The sequence below is a fragment of the Carya illinoinensis genome, chromosome 5 (genome assembly GCF_018687715.1).
Source record: "Carya illinoinensis cultivar Pawnee chromosome 5, C.illinoinensisPawnee_v1, whole genome shotgun sequence".
Lineage (NCBI taxonomy): Eukaryota > Viridiplantae > Streptophyta > Magnoliopsida > Fagales > Juglandaceae > Carya > Carya illinoinensis.
In genome coordinates this window covers 106484-119576 of record NC_056756.1, presented here as the reverse complement: position 1 = coordinate 119576, position 13093 = coordinate 106484, and the positions used below count along the sequence as shown (strand labels likewise).

At 34.7% G+C, this 13093-nt stretch overlaps 1 protein-coding gene across 2 annotated transcripts; it reads right to left on the bottom strand.

The window, feature by feature from the left end:
- Nucleotides 1-2406: 2406 nt before the first annotated feature.
- On the bottom strand, nt 2407-12505 carry LOC122311067 (leucine-rich repeat receptor protein kinase HPCA1). Of its 2 annotated transcripts, XM_043125424.1 has the most exons (19): nt 12308-12505; nt 11252-11372; nt 11101-11172; nt 10420-10494; nt 10254-10325; nt 9877-10038; nt 9704-9778; nt 9361-9432; nt 9190-9261; nt 9017-9085; nt 8742-8816; nt 6442-6513; nt 6178-6315; nt 5452-5933; nt 5124-5282; nt 4899-5032; nt 4325-4544; nt 3606-3841; nt 2407-3086 (listed from the first exon to the last, which is right to left on the bottom strand). In XM_043125424.1, exons 1-19 carry the CDS (start codon nt 12384-12386, stop codon nt 2616-2618), a joined length of 2856 nt encoding a protein of 951 aa, XP_042981358.1. In that variant the 5' UTR covers nt 12387-12505; the 3' UTR covers nt 2407-2615. The 2 variants fall into 2 exon arrangements, with proteins under 2 accessions (XP_042981358.1, XP_042981360.1); XM_043125426.1 differs by lacking the exon at nt 10420-10494.
- Between the last annotated feature and the right edge of the window lie 588 nt (nt 12506-13093).

The window sequence follows — 13093 nt, the reverse complement described above, 5'->3', positions numbered from 1 at the left end:
TTTTCTATTTGAAAAAAACTTTGCTAGTCTTGGTGCAATTTTTGAACAAGCTGAAGCATTTCTAGAGGAGTTCCAGTTGGCACAAGGATTTGTAAAGAGGGGGATTGTGAGTTCTGCAGCAGGGAGGAGAGGTGGTAAATGAAGGCTCCTAGGGAAGGTCAAGTGAAAGTTAATTGGGATGCTGGCTGAAATCACGAAGAAGGAAGAATGGGGACAGGTATTGTGGTAAGGGTTGATAAGGGGATGGTGTTGGTATCTCTATGTGTTTCAAGGGGAGTTTGCTGCAGTCTCGTTGTAGCTGAGCTTCATGCATTGTGGAGGGCTATGTAGTTATGTGTAGAACTAAACTTTGAGGAAGTCATCTTTGAAGGTGATGCCTTAATTGTTGTGGAAACTGTCAATAGTGAGAAAGGTAACTGGGAGTGGTTTGGCCATACGGTTGAGGACATGGAAGGGTTGCTTAAGAATAGAACCACTTGGAAAGTACAGCATACATATCATGATTGTAACCGGGTTGCACATGAGCTTACAAAAATTTCCTTTTCTTTAAGTGGAGGAAAGGATCTATATGGAGAGTGTTCCACCAATGGTACAAAATTTAGTTTTACAAGATAGTTTGTATACAGATGATTCATAAGTAATATAAAGGAGGTTTGATTTTAATTAAAAAAAAATGGCCAGTGATTTGGAAGATATATAATAATAATAATAAATACAATTACTAAGAAAAAAAAATGATATTTAGCGTCTTCTCAATTATCATCACGTCATCTTCTTCTTATACAACTTTAAATGATTTGAAAATAAACAAAGGAGCATAAATGATTTTCTAATCATATAACGTTACATTAAACTGACAAAGGCTAATGATTAGGTATGGTTTGGTAACAAAATTTTTTTTTATTTCAAACTCAAAATTCTCTTCTTATCGTTATAATTTTTTCAAATTTTTAAATAAAATATAATAAATAATTCAACTTTTTTTTACCTTTTTTAAATTTCAAAAAAATAATAATATTAAAATATAATATTTTAATATTTCATCTTAAATTCAAAATTTTCATCTCACTTACCAAACAGAACCGAAACTTAAAATTAAATCAGTTTCTTATAAACTTTAGAAAATCAACAAAATAAATAATAAAAAACTTATAAAACATTAAAATGTTTCAAAAATAAATAAATTCTTAAAAAGTTCTTAAAAATTTTCATAAATAACCAAAATAAGAAATCAAACACATAAAAGATAAATCATTTTCAGAAAATCAAATATTTAAATATTAAAAAAATAAATTTTAATTAAAAAGAAAAATTCAAAAAAATACCGACCCTAAGAGTGGCACCGGTGGGTGCCCCAAGCTAACCAACATTGCCCCCTGTTGGGCTGACACCCCCGACCCAACCCCCCAAAAGGGTGGCTGTCGATTAAGGGTGTAAGCCGTCGGCTCGGACCGGAAAAAATGATTGGACCGATCCATTCAAATAGGACCAAACTCTAGAACGGTTGGTCTCGATCTTAAAAAGTGTGGACTGAATGGTATTTGGTTCGGTCTTGGGCTCTATAAATTTTGGACTAGATTAGATTGAATAGACCAAACTCATATATATTTTAAAAATATTTTTAATAATTTAATATATTATTTTTATATAGTAATTATATAAGTTAATGATGTAATTTTCATCTAATTTTTTTTATCACTGACCATATAAAATATTTTTTTAATAAGTTAGTTATATAATCTACATTAATAATTCACTTAATTTTAATTTAGAAATTTAATAAATTTTGTCATTAATTTATTTGGAAAGAACAGATAAAAAAAATAAAAAATAATAATTGCACCTGACCGGACAGACCCGTCCCTATGGATATTCGATACGATCCAGTCTAGAAAAAATGATGGATTGAAAATTTTGGTTCATCACCCCACAACCTCCATCTGGTTTTGCCACTATGCGTGCATTGCATGTGCATGTGAGTGACATGTCAACCTCCACATTTATTTGTCTGACATTCATTGTTTGAGTAATAATTCTTATCATTCTAATTCTTATAATCTTATGATGTTGTATTAGATGATTAGAAACTATTTATTATATTTTATTTATGAACTTATCATCTAGTATCATATCATGTGATGATATTAAAAAAATAAATGATAAATATATTTTTTCTATTAAAATACGTTAAATTTATTTTATAATTAAACAGAATTTTATAATACAATGAATCACATTAAATTGTATAAGTGTATAAACTTTATTGCGTAAGATTTATGCTTACACAAAATATTTCTCTTGCGAGAAATTCAAGAGCATGGATTTAACTGATTATTGTCAATTTCATGACAAAATTAAGTCTGGTGTGTAACAAACTACTTGTGAGTTGTCTGTGACTCGTTATAATTAAGAAAAATTTTAGACACTAATAATTATCCATTCGCGAGTAGCGATTCGCGGTCATTTACAAGATTATCCACAACTAGAAACGAAAAATATGACGATTCTGTTCTATATCCACAGTACAAGGAGAAAATAATAATAATAATATAACGAACGTCAATTATGATCGTGGTTTTTTCTCATATAAAACAACCAGTTATGCGAATGGATACTTAATGAGGCTCTATCTTTAAAGTCGTATAAACCCCACTGTATTCAAAGCCCTCGTTACTGTAAGGATGGTGGGAATTCTCCTTGGTTACCTCGTAACTCTCTGAAGTGGATGCGGATTCAGCATCGGCGTTCAAACCAGCCAACTGCATAATGTTCTCAATCGTTTTCACCACCATACCCATTGCAGGCCTGTTAGCTCCTGATTCTTCAACACAACTCAATGCCAGGTCCACGATCTTCTCTAGACCTTTCGGTGATGTTTGCAAGCCAATGGTTGGGTCGAGAACTTCATGAAGGTTGTATAATACTTTCGTTCTATCCATTGCCGTACGAACCACTCTGACGATGTATTTCCCCCTTTCAATTGGCATTCTTGCAGTTATCAACTCCAACATTAGCACTCCAAAGCTATATACATCACTCTTTTCAGTCAACTGTTGGGTCATGTAATATTCAGGATCCAAGTAGCCCTACACCATTATAGAACGTCAATTCACAAAGCTACATTTAACGCAAATCTATGGAATTTTTAATGAACTTAAGCTTAAAGCTAGCGCTCATCTTATAAGAGGTTTGTTAAACTTAGATTTCCTTTAGTCATAGGAAGTCATTGGTATTGTTTGTTAAGGACATTTACATCCTGCGCAGTGATAGATGTGACCTCATGGTCCAATTGGATCTGGTCAGCATCTACCTAAAAAGAATGAGAGCAAGTCCGATAATGGTATCCTAACGCTGTCAATCACATATTTTCTGAGAGTACCCCACAATGGGACTCTAAAAATCCTGATCAAATGCAGCTGGATATTACCAGTTGCAACTGCTTATATTATGTCGATAAAAATCTCATGGCAGAGTCCCAGACTTTTCACTGAATTCATTTTAAATTATAGACTACGGCCATTACTTCTTGCTTTTCTCTTCATTTTACAAGGAAAAAAAAAACGTTAATTTTGCAAGAGTAGAGGTTTGTAGGATTTTCAACTGACCATTGTGCCTTTCACTTGAGTGGTGACATGATCTTTTTCACCATCACCCATAGGCTTAGAAAGACCAAAGTCAGCTACTTTTGCATTTAAGCGCTCATCCAGCAAAATGTTAGTTGATTTAATGTCCCTGTGTATAATAGGAGGGTTGGCAAGTTCATGGAGATACGCTAGACCTCTGGCTGCACCAAGAGCTACTTTTAGCCTCCTCATCCAATCCAATCGGATTCCTGATTTCCCTGCATAAGTGACAACTATTTCATTAATTTTTATGCCAAAAAATTGTAAGGATTGTCAGGTATGCTTTATATTTCTAGTGGGGAGAGGGGGTGAGGAGAGAAGCATTGTAACACAAATATGATGACCATTGACTTCCTCTAATTGTAACACCGCATTGATTCTTATTGGGTAAAATAGGCTTTATAAGTATTCTAATGAGCTCCAATTGTAACATATGGCCTTTTCGAGCATAAGTCCGCACCATGGAACCATTAAAAAATTTATTAATTATGTTTTATTGTGTGTTCACTGTATTGGACTTTATTTCTTTTGTGAGTAGATACGTGATATGTTGTCTTCCCATTAATTCCTTTGTCGTGAACCATATAAATGCTAATAAACTGAAGAATTCCACAAAATCATTAATGAAGTTCTACACCTGAGCGTCAACAGATGCCTGAATTCATACAGAGGAAAAAAGGTAAAGAATATGATGGAAGTACCTGAAAGGCTATCTTTCAAGGTACCGTTTGGAACATACTCATATACCAGCATTTGTTCACCTTGATCGAAACAAAAACCAACGAGGCTGACAAGATTCTTATGATGAACCCTTGATAGAAGTTCAATCTCAGTTTTGAACTCAAGCCCACCCTGCATAGATTCTGTTTGAGCTCGCTTAATGGCAATCAGTTGACCAGCAGGAAGAGTTCCTCGATAAACCTGAAAACATGTCTAAAGATTATATATTTGCTAAACATGTAGTGACAGGAACAGTAAGAAATATGTGACAAGCTTAAGAAACATTTTTTAACAAGAAGGATTTTGATGACAAAAATATTGAAAAAGATTAATAAATGGAAGGAAAGAAGAAAAAGAATAATTTAACAAGAAATTCATGGGAAAGAAGAAAAAAAAGAAAGCTTTAGAAAGTGAATTAAGGATTTAAAATGGAAGCAGACAAAACAAATTAGATAGATCAGAAATAATTATTGTTATAAAAAAAGCATCTTCCAACATGTTCTCACAAATTCAGAAAAGAATCAATATATTGGAAAGATGCAGTCATGATTAAACCTTCCCATAACCCCCAGATCCAATAGAATTTGCTTCAGAAAACTTGTTGGTGTACTTCTTGAGCTCCTCAAAAGAAAAGGATCTTGCCCCTTTTAACTGAGGAATGCCACCACTGCTCTTTGGATCCCAGTGTGCTGCATTTGTGTGACATGAAAATGAGTGATAACAAACCCTTCAAATTTCATACAACTCTGAAGTGCCGAGTTCATATCCTACTTATCTTACCAAAAGGATTTAATTGCTCAGAAGCTCTTTCTGCTCTTCTCTTTTGACGGAAAGCATAAGTCCCGACAAGGAGTAACAGTAGCAGCAGGATGGAGCCACCAGCTGCTGCTCCAATTATAATGCCTGTGCTCCAAGACTTTTTTGATTCTTTAGGTCCTCCTAAGGTAATATACATACACAGAGAGAGAGAGAGAGAGAGAGAGAGAGAGAGGTCGTTAATAAGATCAAACTAACGTTGGCACAATTTTTTGTTTACAAGATGCATCACAGTAAGCCGAAGCAAACACCAAGAATTTCATTTTATTCAAAATGAGAAACTTGAAGTTACCTGCATAGTGCCCATATGGATCAGCAATAAAATAGAATGGTCCAAAATCTGTTGGAGGCTTAAAACTCTGACTGCTGAGCCCAAACCCAATCCTAGAAATTCCTGTTCGATTGAAACGATCTTGGCCAGATGGGAAGACTTCTAGGCTCAATTCCAGGTTCATAGACGAGTCTCTGATTGGGTTACTCAGGGAAACTGAATCCACAGGCAATTTTGCAGACTGAGAATATTCCATGAGAGACTTCTCAAGAGCTTTGTAGTAACTTACAATTCCCAAGTCTGAAAAGGAAGGAGCTCTGAAGAATAGAGTTCCCATGTATGGATATGCACATTTACAGTTAGGGCTGGGAATCTGATCCAAATTGCACAGAACAGGCAGACAGCTATTTTGTGGGGTTGAGTATGAGGAATTATTTGATTGGGAAACGACACAGTAACTCTTTGTGACTTCTGCTTTCTTGCAAACTGGGTTATCCACAAGTCTGCAGAAGATTATGGATAATTAGCTCAATGATACCAAAAACCATTATTAAAGAGAACAGAAAAAGAATACTAATCAATAGTGTAGATAGGATGGCAATTTTAACTTTTGCCAAGGAATCAGTGGTCAAATTTTTTTTATTGGCACCAGGTGTTCAAAAACAGTGTCCCGACTATTGCACCCCCTCGACAATTTTTTGACACCACAAGTAAATGAAATGACCAAGATTTCTGAATTTGGCTTACATCAAGTCCCTGTTGTATCCTCCAGCTGTATCTATGAAGCTGACAATTGAATTGTTCTGCAAATCAATGAGTTGCAGTTGGTTGCTATAAGTGATGCTAATATTTAAGGTGCCATTGAGCTGGTTGTTCCTCAGTACCCTGTCTCCACATGCAGAACCATCACATCATTATCACTCTATATATGCATATATCTATATAACAAGATTGCATCATCTTTGAGCTAATGCTTGGATCAGTGCTACATGAGATCAAGCTGATACTCACACGGTCTGTAAATTCAGAAGGCTGAATAGGGAAACAGGAACTGGTCCTTGAAGTCCAGCATTTTCCATCACTCTGCCAATGAAAGAGTTAGGGCGTGTTTGCTTAATGAAATTTTGAGAAGGTTTGAAAATCTTTTTGAAAAATTTTGAGATGTGTTTTGTATTGGGTTTTGTGAAGGTAGATAAAAAAATTTTGAATAATTTTTTTTTTTTTTTAAATGTGTTTGTGAGGGTGGATGGGTAGAGTTGAAAAGTTGTTTGAATATAATTTTTTCAGAGTATTTTTTGTTATGGTTTTTGTGAAAGTTGTTTTGGTTTTTGTGGCTTTGACTTTTCATTGAAATCTAGGCAAATTATTGGATGAAAAGTTGAAATATATATTTTTTGAAATTTATAGATGTTTGGATTGATTTCTTTTGAACATTAAGTAAACCAAACATCCTTAGAGGTTATAGATCATAAGTAGAGTGAAGCAAAGTCTCTCCTATTCTCATAGTAGCCGGATGATACGAAGACATTAAAGCATCACCCTGCTTGACAAATTTCTGAATGCATTCATATGCTCATGCTGGGCTTTACTGTCTATATGGCCATTCTCAAGCCAGAAGAAGGGGGAAGGACACTTTAGGTTGCCATTGGAATACTCTTAAAACATACCCTAACCAAGCTGAATCGTCACACGACAAGAATTATCGAGGTCTGTTTTGCCAGTGACAGCTTGAAAGAAAAAATCAGAGAACAACGATATCAAAAATGCTAATGGCATAACTCAAAAGAAAAGTCCAAAGAAGAACAATGAAGTCAAAACTTCTTATCACATAACTAGAATGACAAGTTTGAGAAGAAATGCTTATTCAACACCCTTGAGAGATGCAATGCGATGGAGAAAAATGGACTTAAAAAAGTGTCAAATAAATTCAATACCAGACTACAAACAATTAGGGCTGCAAATGAATAGAGTAGCGCATGAACAGTTAAAGCCCGACTAGTGTATACTCAGTTTGAGCTCAGTTCATTTAATAAATGAGATGTTTGTAAACATTAATTTAGGTTTGAATATTAAATAAGCAAAACTCATATAAACTCGGCTCGACTCGGTTTAGACTTATGAACATAGCTCATATAAGCTCGACTTGAATTATTTGAACTCTAATATGTTTTATATATGTATATGTTATATTTATTACATGTTACTTATATTTTATGTAGTCAACTATATATTATTAATTTATTTATTAGTTTACCTTATTTAATATATATATATATCATGTTCCCAAAATGTGTATAGGATAATTTGTATAATAATATATCATAAAACTAGAACTTTTGATTTATTATACTATCTATATGTATTAAATAGTTTAGTTTATTACATTTATCTTATGTATTATTTTTTAATTTATAACTATAATTTATTTTATAAAAAGTTATACCAAAGGAATTTTTTAATCATAATTCTTTGGTTAAATAGTTAAATGATTAGATTTTTTTTTGGTAAAATTTAAAAACTTTGTTATTAATCAAAAGATAAGATTTAGGATTAAAAAAAAAAAAAATCGAGTTCGAGTTTGAGCTTTAGTTGTTTGTTTATTTTTAGTTGAGCTCAAGCTGAATTCGAACAACATTAAAGGTTAATGAACCGAATCCAAACAAGGATATTTGAGTTTTATTCAAGTTTGAGCTGCATTCGAATTTGCCTCGACTTGGCTCGGTTCATTTGCAGCCCTACATACAATTGACACTGAGAGCATACTAAAAAAAATCCAGCAGAATATATCAGGTCAATGATTTTTTAGTAAGGGATGGGTGAAATGGAAACATGGTCTCTTTTCTGGAAAGGTTCGGTATTCATACTACAGCAGTGCTAGGCATTCAAGGAACATATTGGCAATTCGAGTCAATGAATAGAATATTGGGGATGTTGGAAAACTTGAGCAGCACATGAGATATGATAAAATCAAAATTTACTACTCTCCCAGAAATTAGAGATAGCTGCAGAAAAGTACAGTGAATACTAGAGACTGCTTCTGGCAAAGGAGATGCGATGCAGGTCAAGCTAACTTAAACAAGGAGGCCAAAAATTGTGAGAGAAGTATTGATAGGCCGTAATTTAAACAATAATATCTCTTAGATAAACAGAAAGGTCAGAAAAGGATTTGCATAACCAACCCAAAATTCAAGTAATGCTTTTGTCACAAATTTGTCTCCTTAAAAAAATTCTTAATTTTTCCCTTGGCATTACAAATGTGTTGATAAAAGAATGGGGAGTGGATAAGGAGGAGTGAGCGGAGAAAAACTTACATTGTCGTCAAAGACTGTAAGGTTGAAAACCATGTAGGAATATTGGGTGCTTCAAAATCATTGTTGCTCAGATCCCTACAGATCACATTTCAGTCGAAGAACATTTGAGCCAGGACTTTATAGAATTACAATAGAATATAACAATGACAAGTAGTATCTGCATTGAATGAAAATCAAATGAACAATAGATAATCATTTAAAATGGTCTCAAAATGCTTACTTAACCTTGCACCGCAACAAAAATTCAAAGGCTCACTGAAACCATATCAACTTACATATATTTGAGGAAGTTCATGCCAGCAAGGTTTGGTATAGGACCAGTCAGCTTATTGTTCGACAAGTACCTGAAAAGAGGCTCTTTTAGTATAAAAAAAATCCTTATATAATGATGAAAGCTTTCATGAACCAAGTTTGAATGCTGCATTCAATATGCATCTTTTCTGCTTACAGCTCGCCAACATTCACAAGACTGCTGAGGTTCAAAGGCACAGGTCCACTTAGTGAATTTCCATCAAAGCGTCTGCAGCCAACAAAGATATTTTAGTATAATAACATGTCAAGAGTTCAAAGCCAGCCACTTTGGACTGAATTCACACGTGTATGTGAGCTAGATACTCACATCACCTGCAAAGTCTGCACAAGTCCAATGGTGTCAGGGATGCTGCCAGTGAGATTATTGCCGTTGAGAAGCCTGGCCAGAAAAAATACATGAGCAGATGGAAAGTATAACTAAATTGACAGCATCTTGTGGTAACAATTAAGAATACCAGATATTCAACATTAAAGCTCCTCCCAACCCCTTAAAAAAAGCAGAAGTGATACTCAGAAAATAAGATGATGAGGTGCACCAAAGTGAGACTAGTAGACATATATTTCATAATGTTGCTAATATTAACCAGGGAAATCTTGCCACCCAGTGGAACCTACTAATTCTAGATAATAGATGGTTTCACAAAACTTACAAATGTATCAAAACCATGCTTGAGTTGAAAAGTTGAGGTTGAATTTCACCCGAGAGCTTGTTCTTTTCAAGATGGCTTCATATAATGTAGAGAACCATTGTGTTACTAGTTGGAGAAACAAAGAATGAGGAGAAAAGACGTGATTAACTTGAAATTATAGAAACTTGACATACAAGTGCTTCGCATGAACTAGCATATCAAGGCCAGGTTTAGACCCATTAGAGACAGGTATTGGTCCAGAAAGCTGGTTTTCAGCTAGGTCCAGCCAATAAAGATTGGAAAGATTACCAATAGAAGCTGGAATTGGTCCATTGAACCTATTGTTATTCAGTGATCTGCAATTTATAGCAAATGAAGAGTTTCAGTTTATATTGGCCAGGTAATGAAACTGCACTAGAAATACCCAATGGGAGATTAATGCAGAAAAATAGACCCTTCATCTTGAACATCATTGTCTATTAAATAGAAGATAACCCAAAATCAATAGTAATTTCATGTGTAACTGAAATTGCAGTAAAACAATAGAGTACTACTGCATCAAAAGCCTTACAGAGTAGTTAGCTGCGGTAGATTCCCAATTGCGTCTGGAATAGTTCCAAAGAAACTGCAACCAATCAGGTTTCTGGTTTGCAAAAAGCAACAGCTTGATTAAAAGGATCTTAACTACACAAGTCGAGTACCAGCTATTACTCCAACAGCAATTGATATTTCCTTACAAGTTTACTAGCTTCTGTAAATTCCCAATTGAACTAGGAAGTTGTCCCGTTATGTTTTTGTTGTAAGATAAATCCCTAAATGAAAAAGCTGATAAATTAGAGAAGAAATTACAAAATATTAATTGAATGATCTACTAGCAATAGTGCAGCAAAAAATGGCCATTTATTTGATCCAATTAACAAAATTAAACAAATACAATTTCTTAAGCACTACTTTCATGATGATAATCTCCCGACATGGTCAGTCTTTGAGATTAATATCTCAACGATAAGAGGAACCACAGGCATGAGGATGAAACTGGCCCCGTTTGGATAGTGAAAGTGTTTCATCTCATCTTATAATTACAACTTTTTCAAATTTCCACACAAAATATAATAAACAATTCAACTTTTTCAAATCCCAAAACAATAATAATATTAAAAAATAATATTCTAATGATATTTTATTTAACTTTCAACTTTCATGTAAAACCATCTCATCTCATCTCACTATCCAAATCGCACCTGAATCTTATCGCATGAATATCTCATGACTGCTGTCTCGCATGTTATGCACTGAATCTTAAGATATATGAGGATGGAACTGTAATAAACAAGATGGTAGCCCAGCTTTCACACACAACAAATTTGTAAGTAGGTTATTATCTAATAGAAGAGGCTAAGTGCAAAAAGAAAACCTACAGAGTCTGTAACTCAGACAACAACTGGATTTCACCAGATAGCTCACCCGTCAAATTCATGCTTGTCAATACTCTGAAACAAGGAGCAGTCACATTAATATAGAAGAATCAATGTTAACAACCTTCTAAGTGCATTAAAGGGTGAAGCATACATGGAGGTCACACGTGAATTGGTGCATACAATCCCATCCCAATTGCCACCACAAGGATCAGCACCTACCCAATTTGGTGGTGTGTTTTCCAACACATCCATGAGAGAAATTAGAGCTTTATCTGCACCAGAAATTGTAAGGTAATTTAAATGACTCAAAAAAAAAAAAAAAAAGGAATTTCCAGGCAGAGTAATACAAGTATTATATTGAATTTATATATAAACTGATAGAAAGGTTATGACTAGCTTTATCCCATTACAGGGAAAGCGTTTTTCAGGACATGATCACACTCCAATGTTAACCCAGGTAACAAAAGAAAAGCATAATCCAACAGCCGATCCTCTTATCAGGTTTGACTTATCCCAGTTCAACTGTTGGCAATTAACTTTAAAGGCACAAAGCCATGAAATGCACGTCATTATATCATAATCAAAAGAAATATATCCCGTGGGCCAAGTAAAATGAATCAGACTTGAAAACTATAATTTCAATTCCTAACTCAATAACGCAACTAAACAATCGTGTCCTAGAGAAGAGAAGTCTGTCAAAACACAATATTACAATACGCGGTTAATGGCACAAAACGTTCCTCTATGCCAATGATCAGTTGTTGTAATCTTCATTCTGCAGATGATTGAAAATCATTGAGAAGAACATAAAACGAAATCCTCAGTGTTGTGGAGGAATGGGGGGGAAGGAAAAGGATTCCAAAGTGTAACTTCTCTGTCTTTGAGATTTCCACGGAACAAAAGGAAATCCACCCTAAGAGGTCGAATTATTGCGCAAGGGCCAGTGAAGTCGATAAGTTCTTCGGTTTAATCTATGCATCAAATACTAGAGATTTTAAGATTCATAATTCCAAATTCTTGTCTTTTCCACGTTCACAAAGCAACTAAACGTATTTCGGTCATAATTAAAGTTGAAAGAAATTAGAAGAAGAAGAAGAAACGTCATTCACTTGCTAGGAAAACTTAAGAACGAATATAAGAAGCATGGCAAACTCGAGAGAAAACTTGATGAACAAAAAAATACGTCATGACATGGAATTGAACTTACAATCATCATTGGCCGTCACCTTTAGTACCAAACACTGGATGGAAAGTAGCAGCAGAATCAGCCGAGTCCTTTGACCCATCACTTAACGAACAACAGGCTTCAATAGCTCAGAATTGCTGTAGTTGAGTCCTGTAGAGAAGGGAAAATGCTCGAGAAGTTTTAGGTGAAACCGATATAAAGTCTGTAGTGTTATGGCAATTAATTTTATTTGCTATTGTTATATGTGATCTGACCTCTTTTGTGTCTTTGTGACATTGACCGTGTTAAATGAGTAGAAGATTCTGGAATGCTGAAGTTAAAAGCCTGAGTTGGTGATCACGTGTTCTGCACGTGACTCGTAAGCAGCATCAAGAGGAGTTAAACTTCAGCCGCAGGATCTGTACACGTGGAGCCATCTGTGCCACCATATATATGTATCGCTATGGGTCTTTCAAATAACCTAATCTTCATTTTGGTTTTTCAGCCGATTGAGTGAGAGCGTCTTCGAGAGAGAGAGCAGTGAGGGAAACTAGGATTTTCACTGTTGTGAAGGAAATCTGTGTGATTCTTACAGTGAGATGAGAGATTTGTAAATCTTTGAGTGTTTCTGAGGCTTCTCTGTGAAGGACATTGCTTATCAATAAAGATCTGAGGCCATTCCTGCCGTGGACGTAGACCATTAGGGTCGAACCACGTAAATCGCTTGTGTTGTTCTTTCTTGCTTATTTCTTGTTTATTTTCTGTCATTTCTGTTATTCTTTGATTATTGATCTTGCTACGGTTTAGTTTCTTGTTAATATTGTTCTG

What these genes read in the sequence shown, in the direction of transcription:
- LOC122311067 (XM_043125424.1), bottom strand. Translation starts at nt 12,386, where the DNA reads ATGGGTCAAAGGACTCGGCTGATTCTGCTGCTACTTTCCATCCAGTGT. An exon ending in TTGTCTGAGTTACAGACTCT is followed by an intron (nt 10,495 to 11,100) that starts GTAGGTTTTCTT and finishes TTTTTCATTTAG; the next exon opens with GGATTTATCTTACAACAAAA. An exon ending in CTTCTGAATTTACAGACCGT is followed by an intron (nt 6,316 to 6,441) that starts GTGAGTATCAGC and finishes ATGTGGAGACAG; the next exon opens with GGTACTGAGGAACAACCAGC.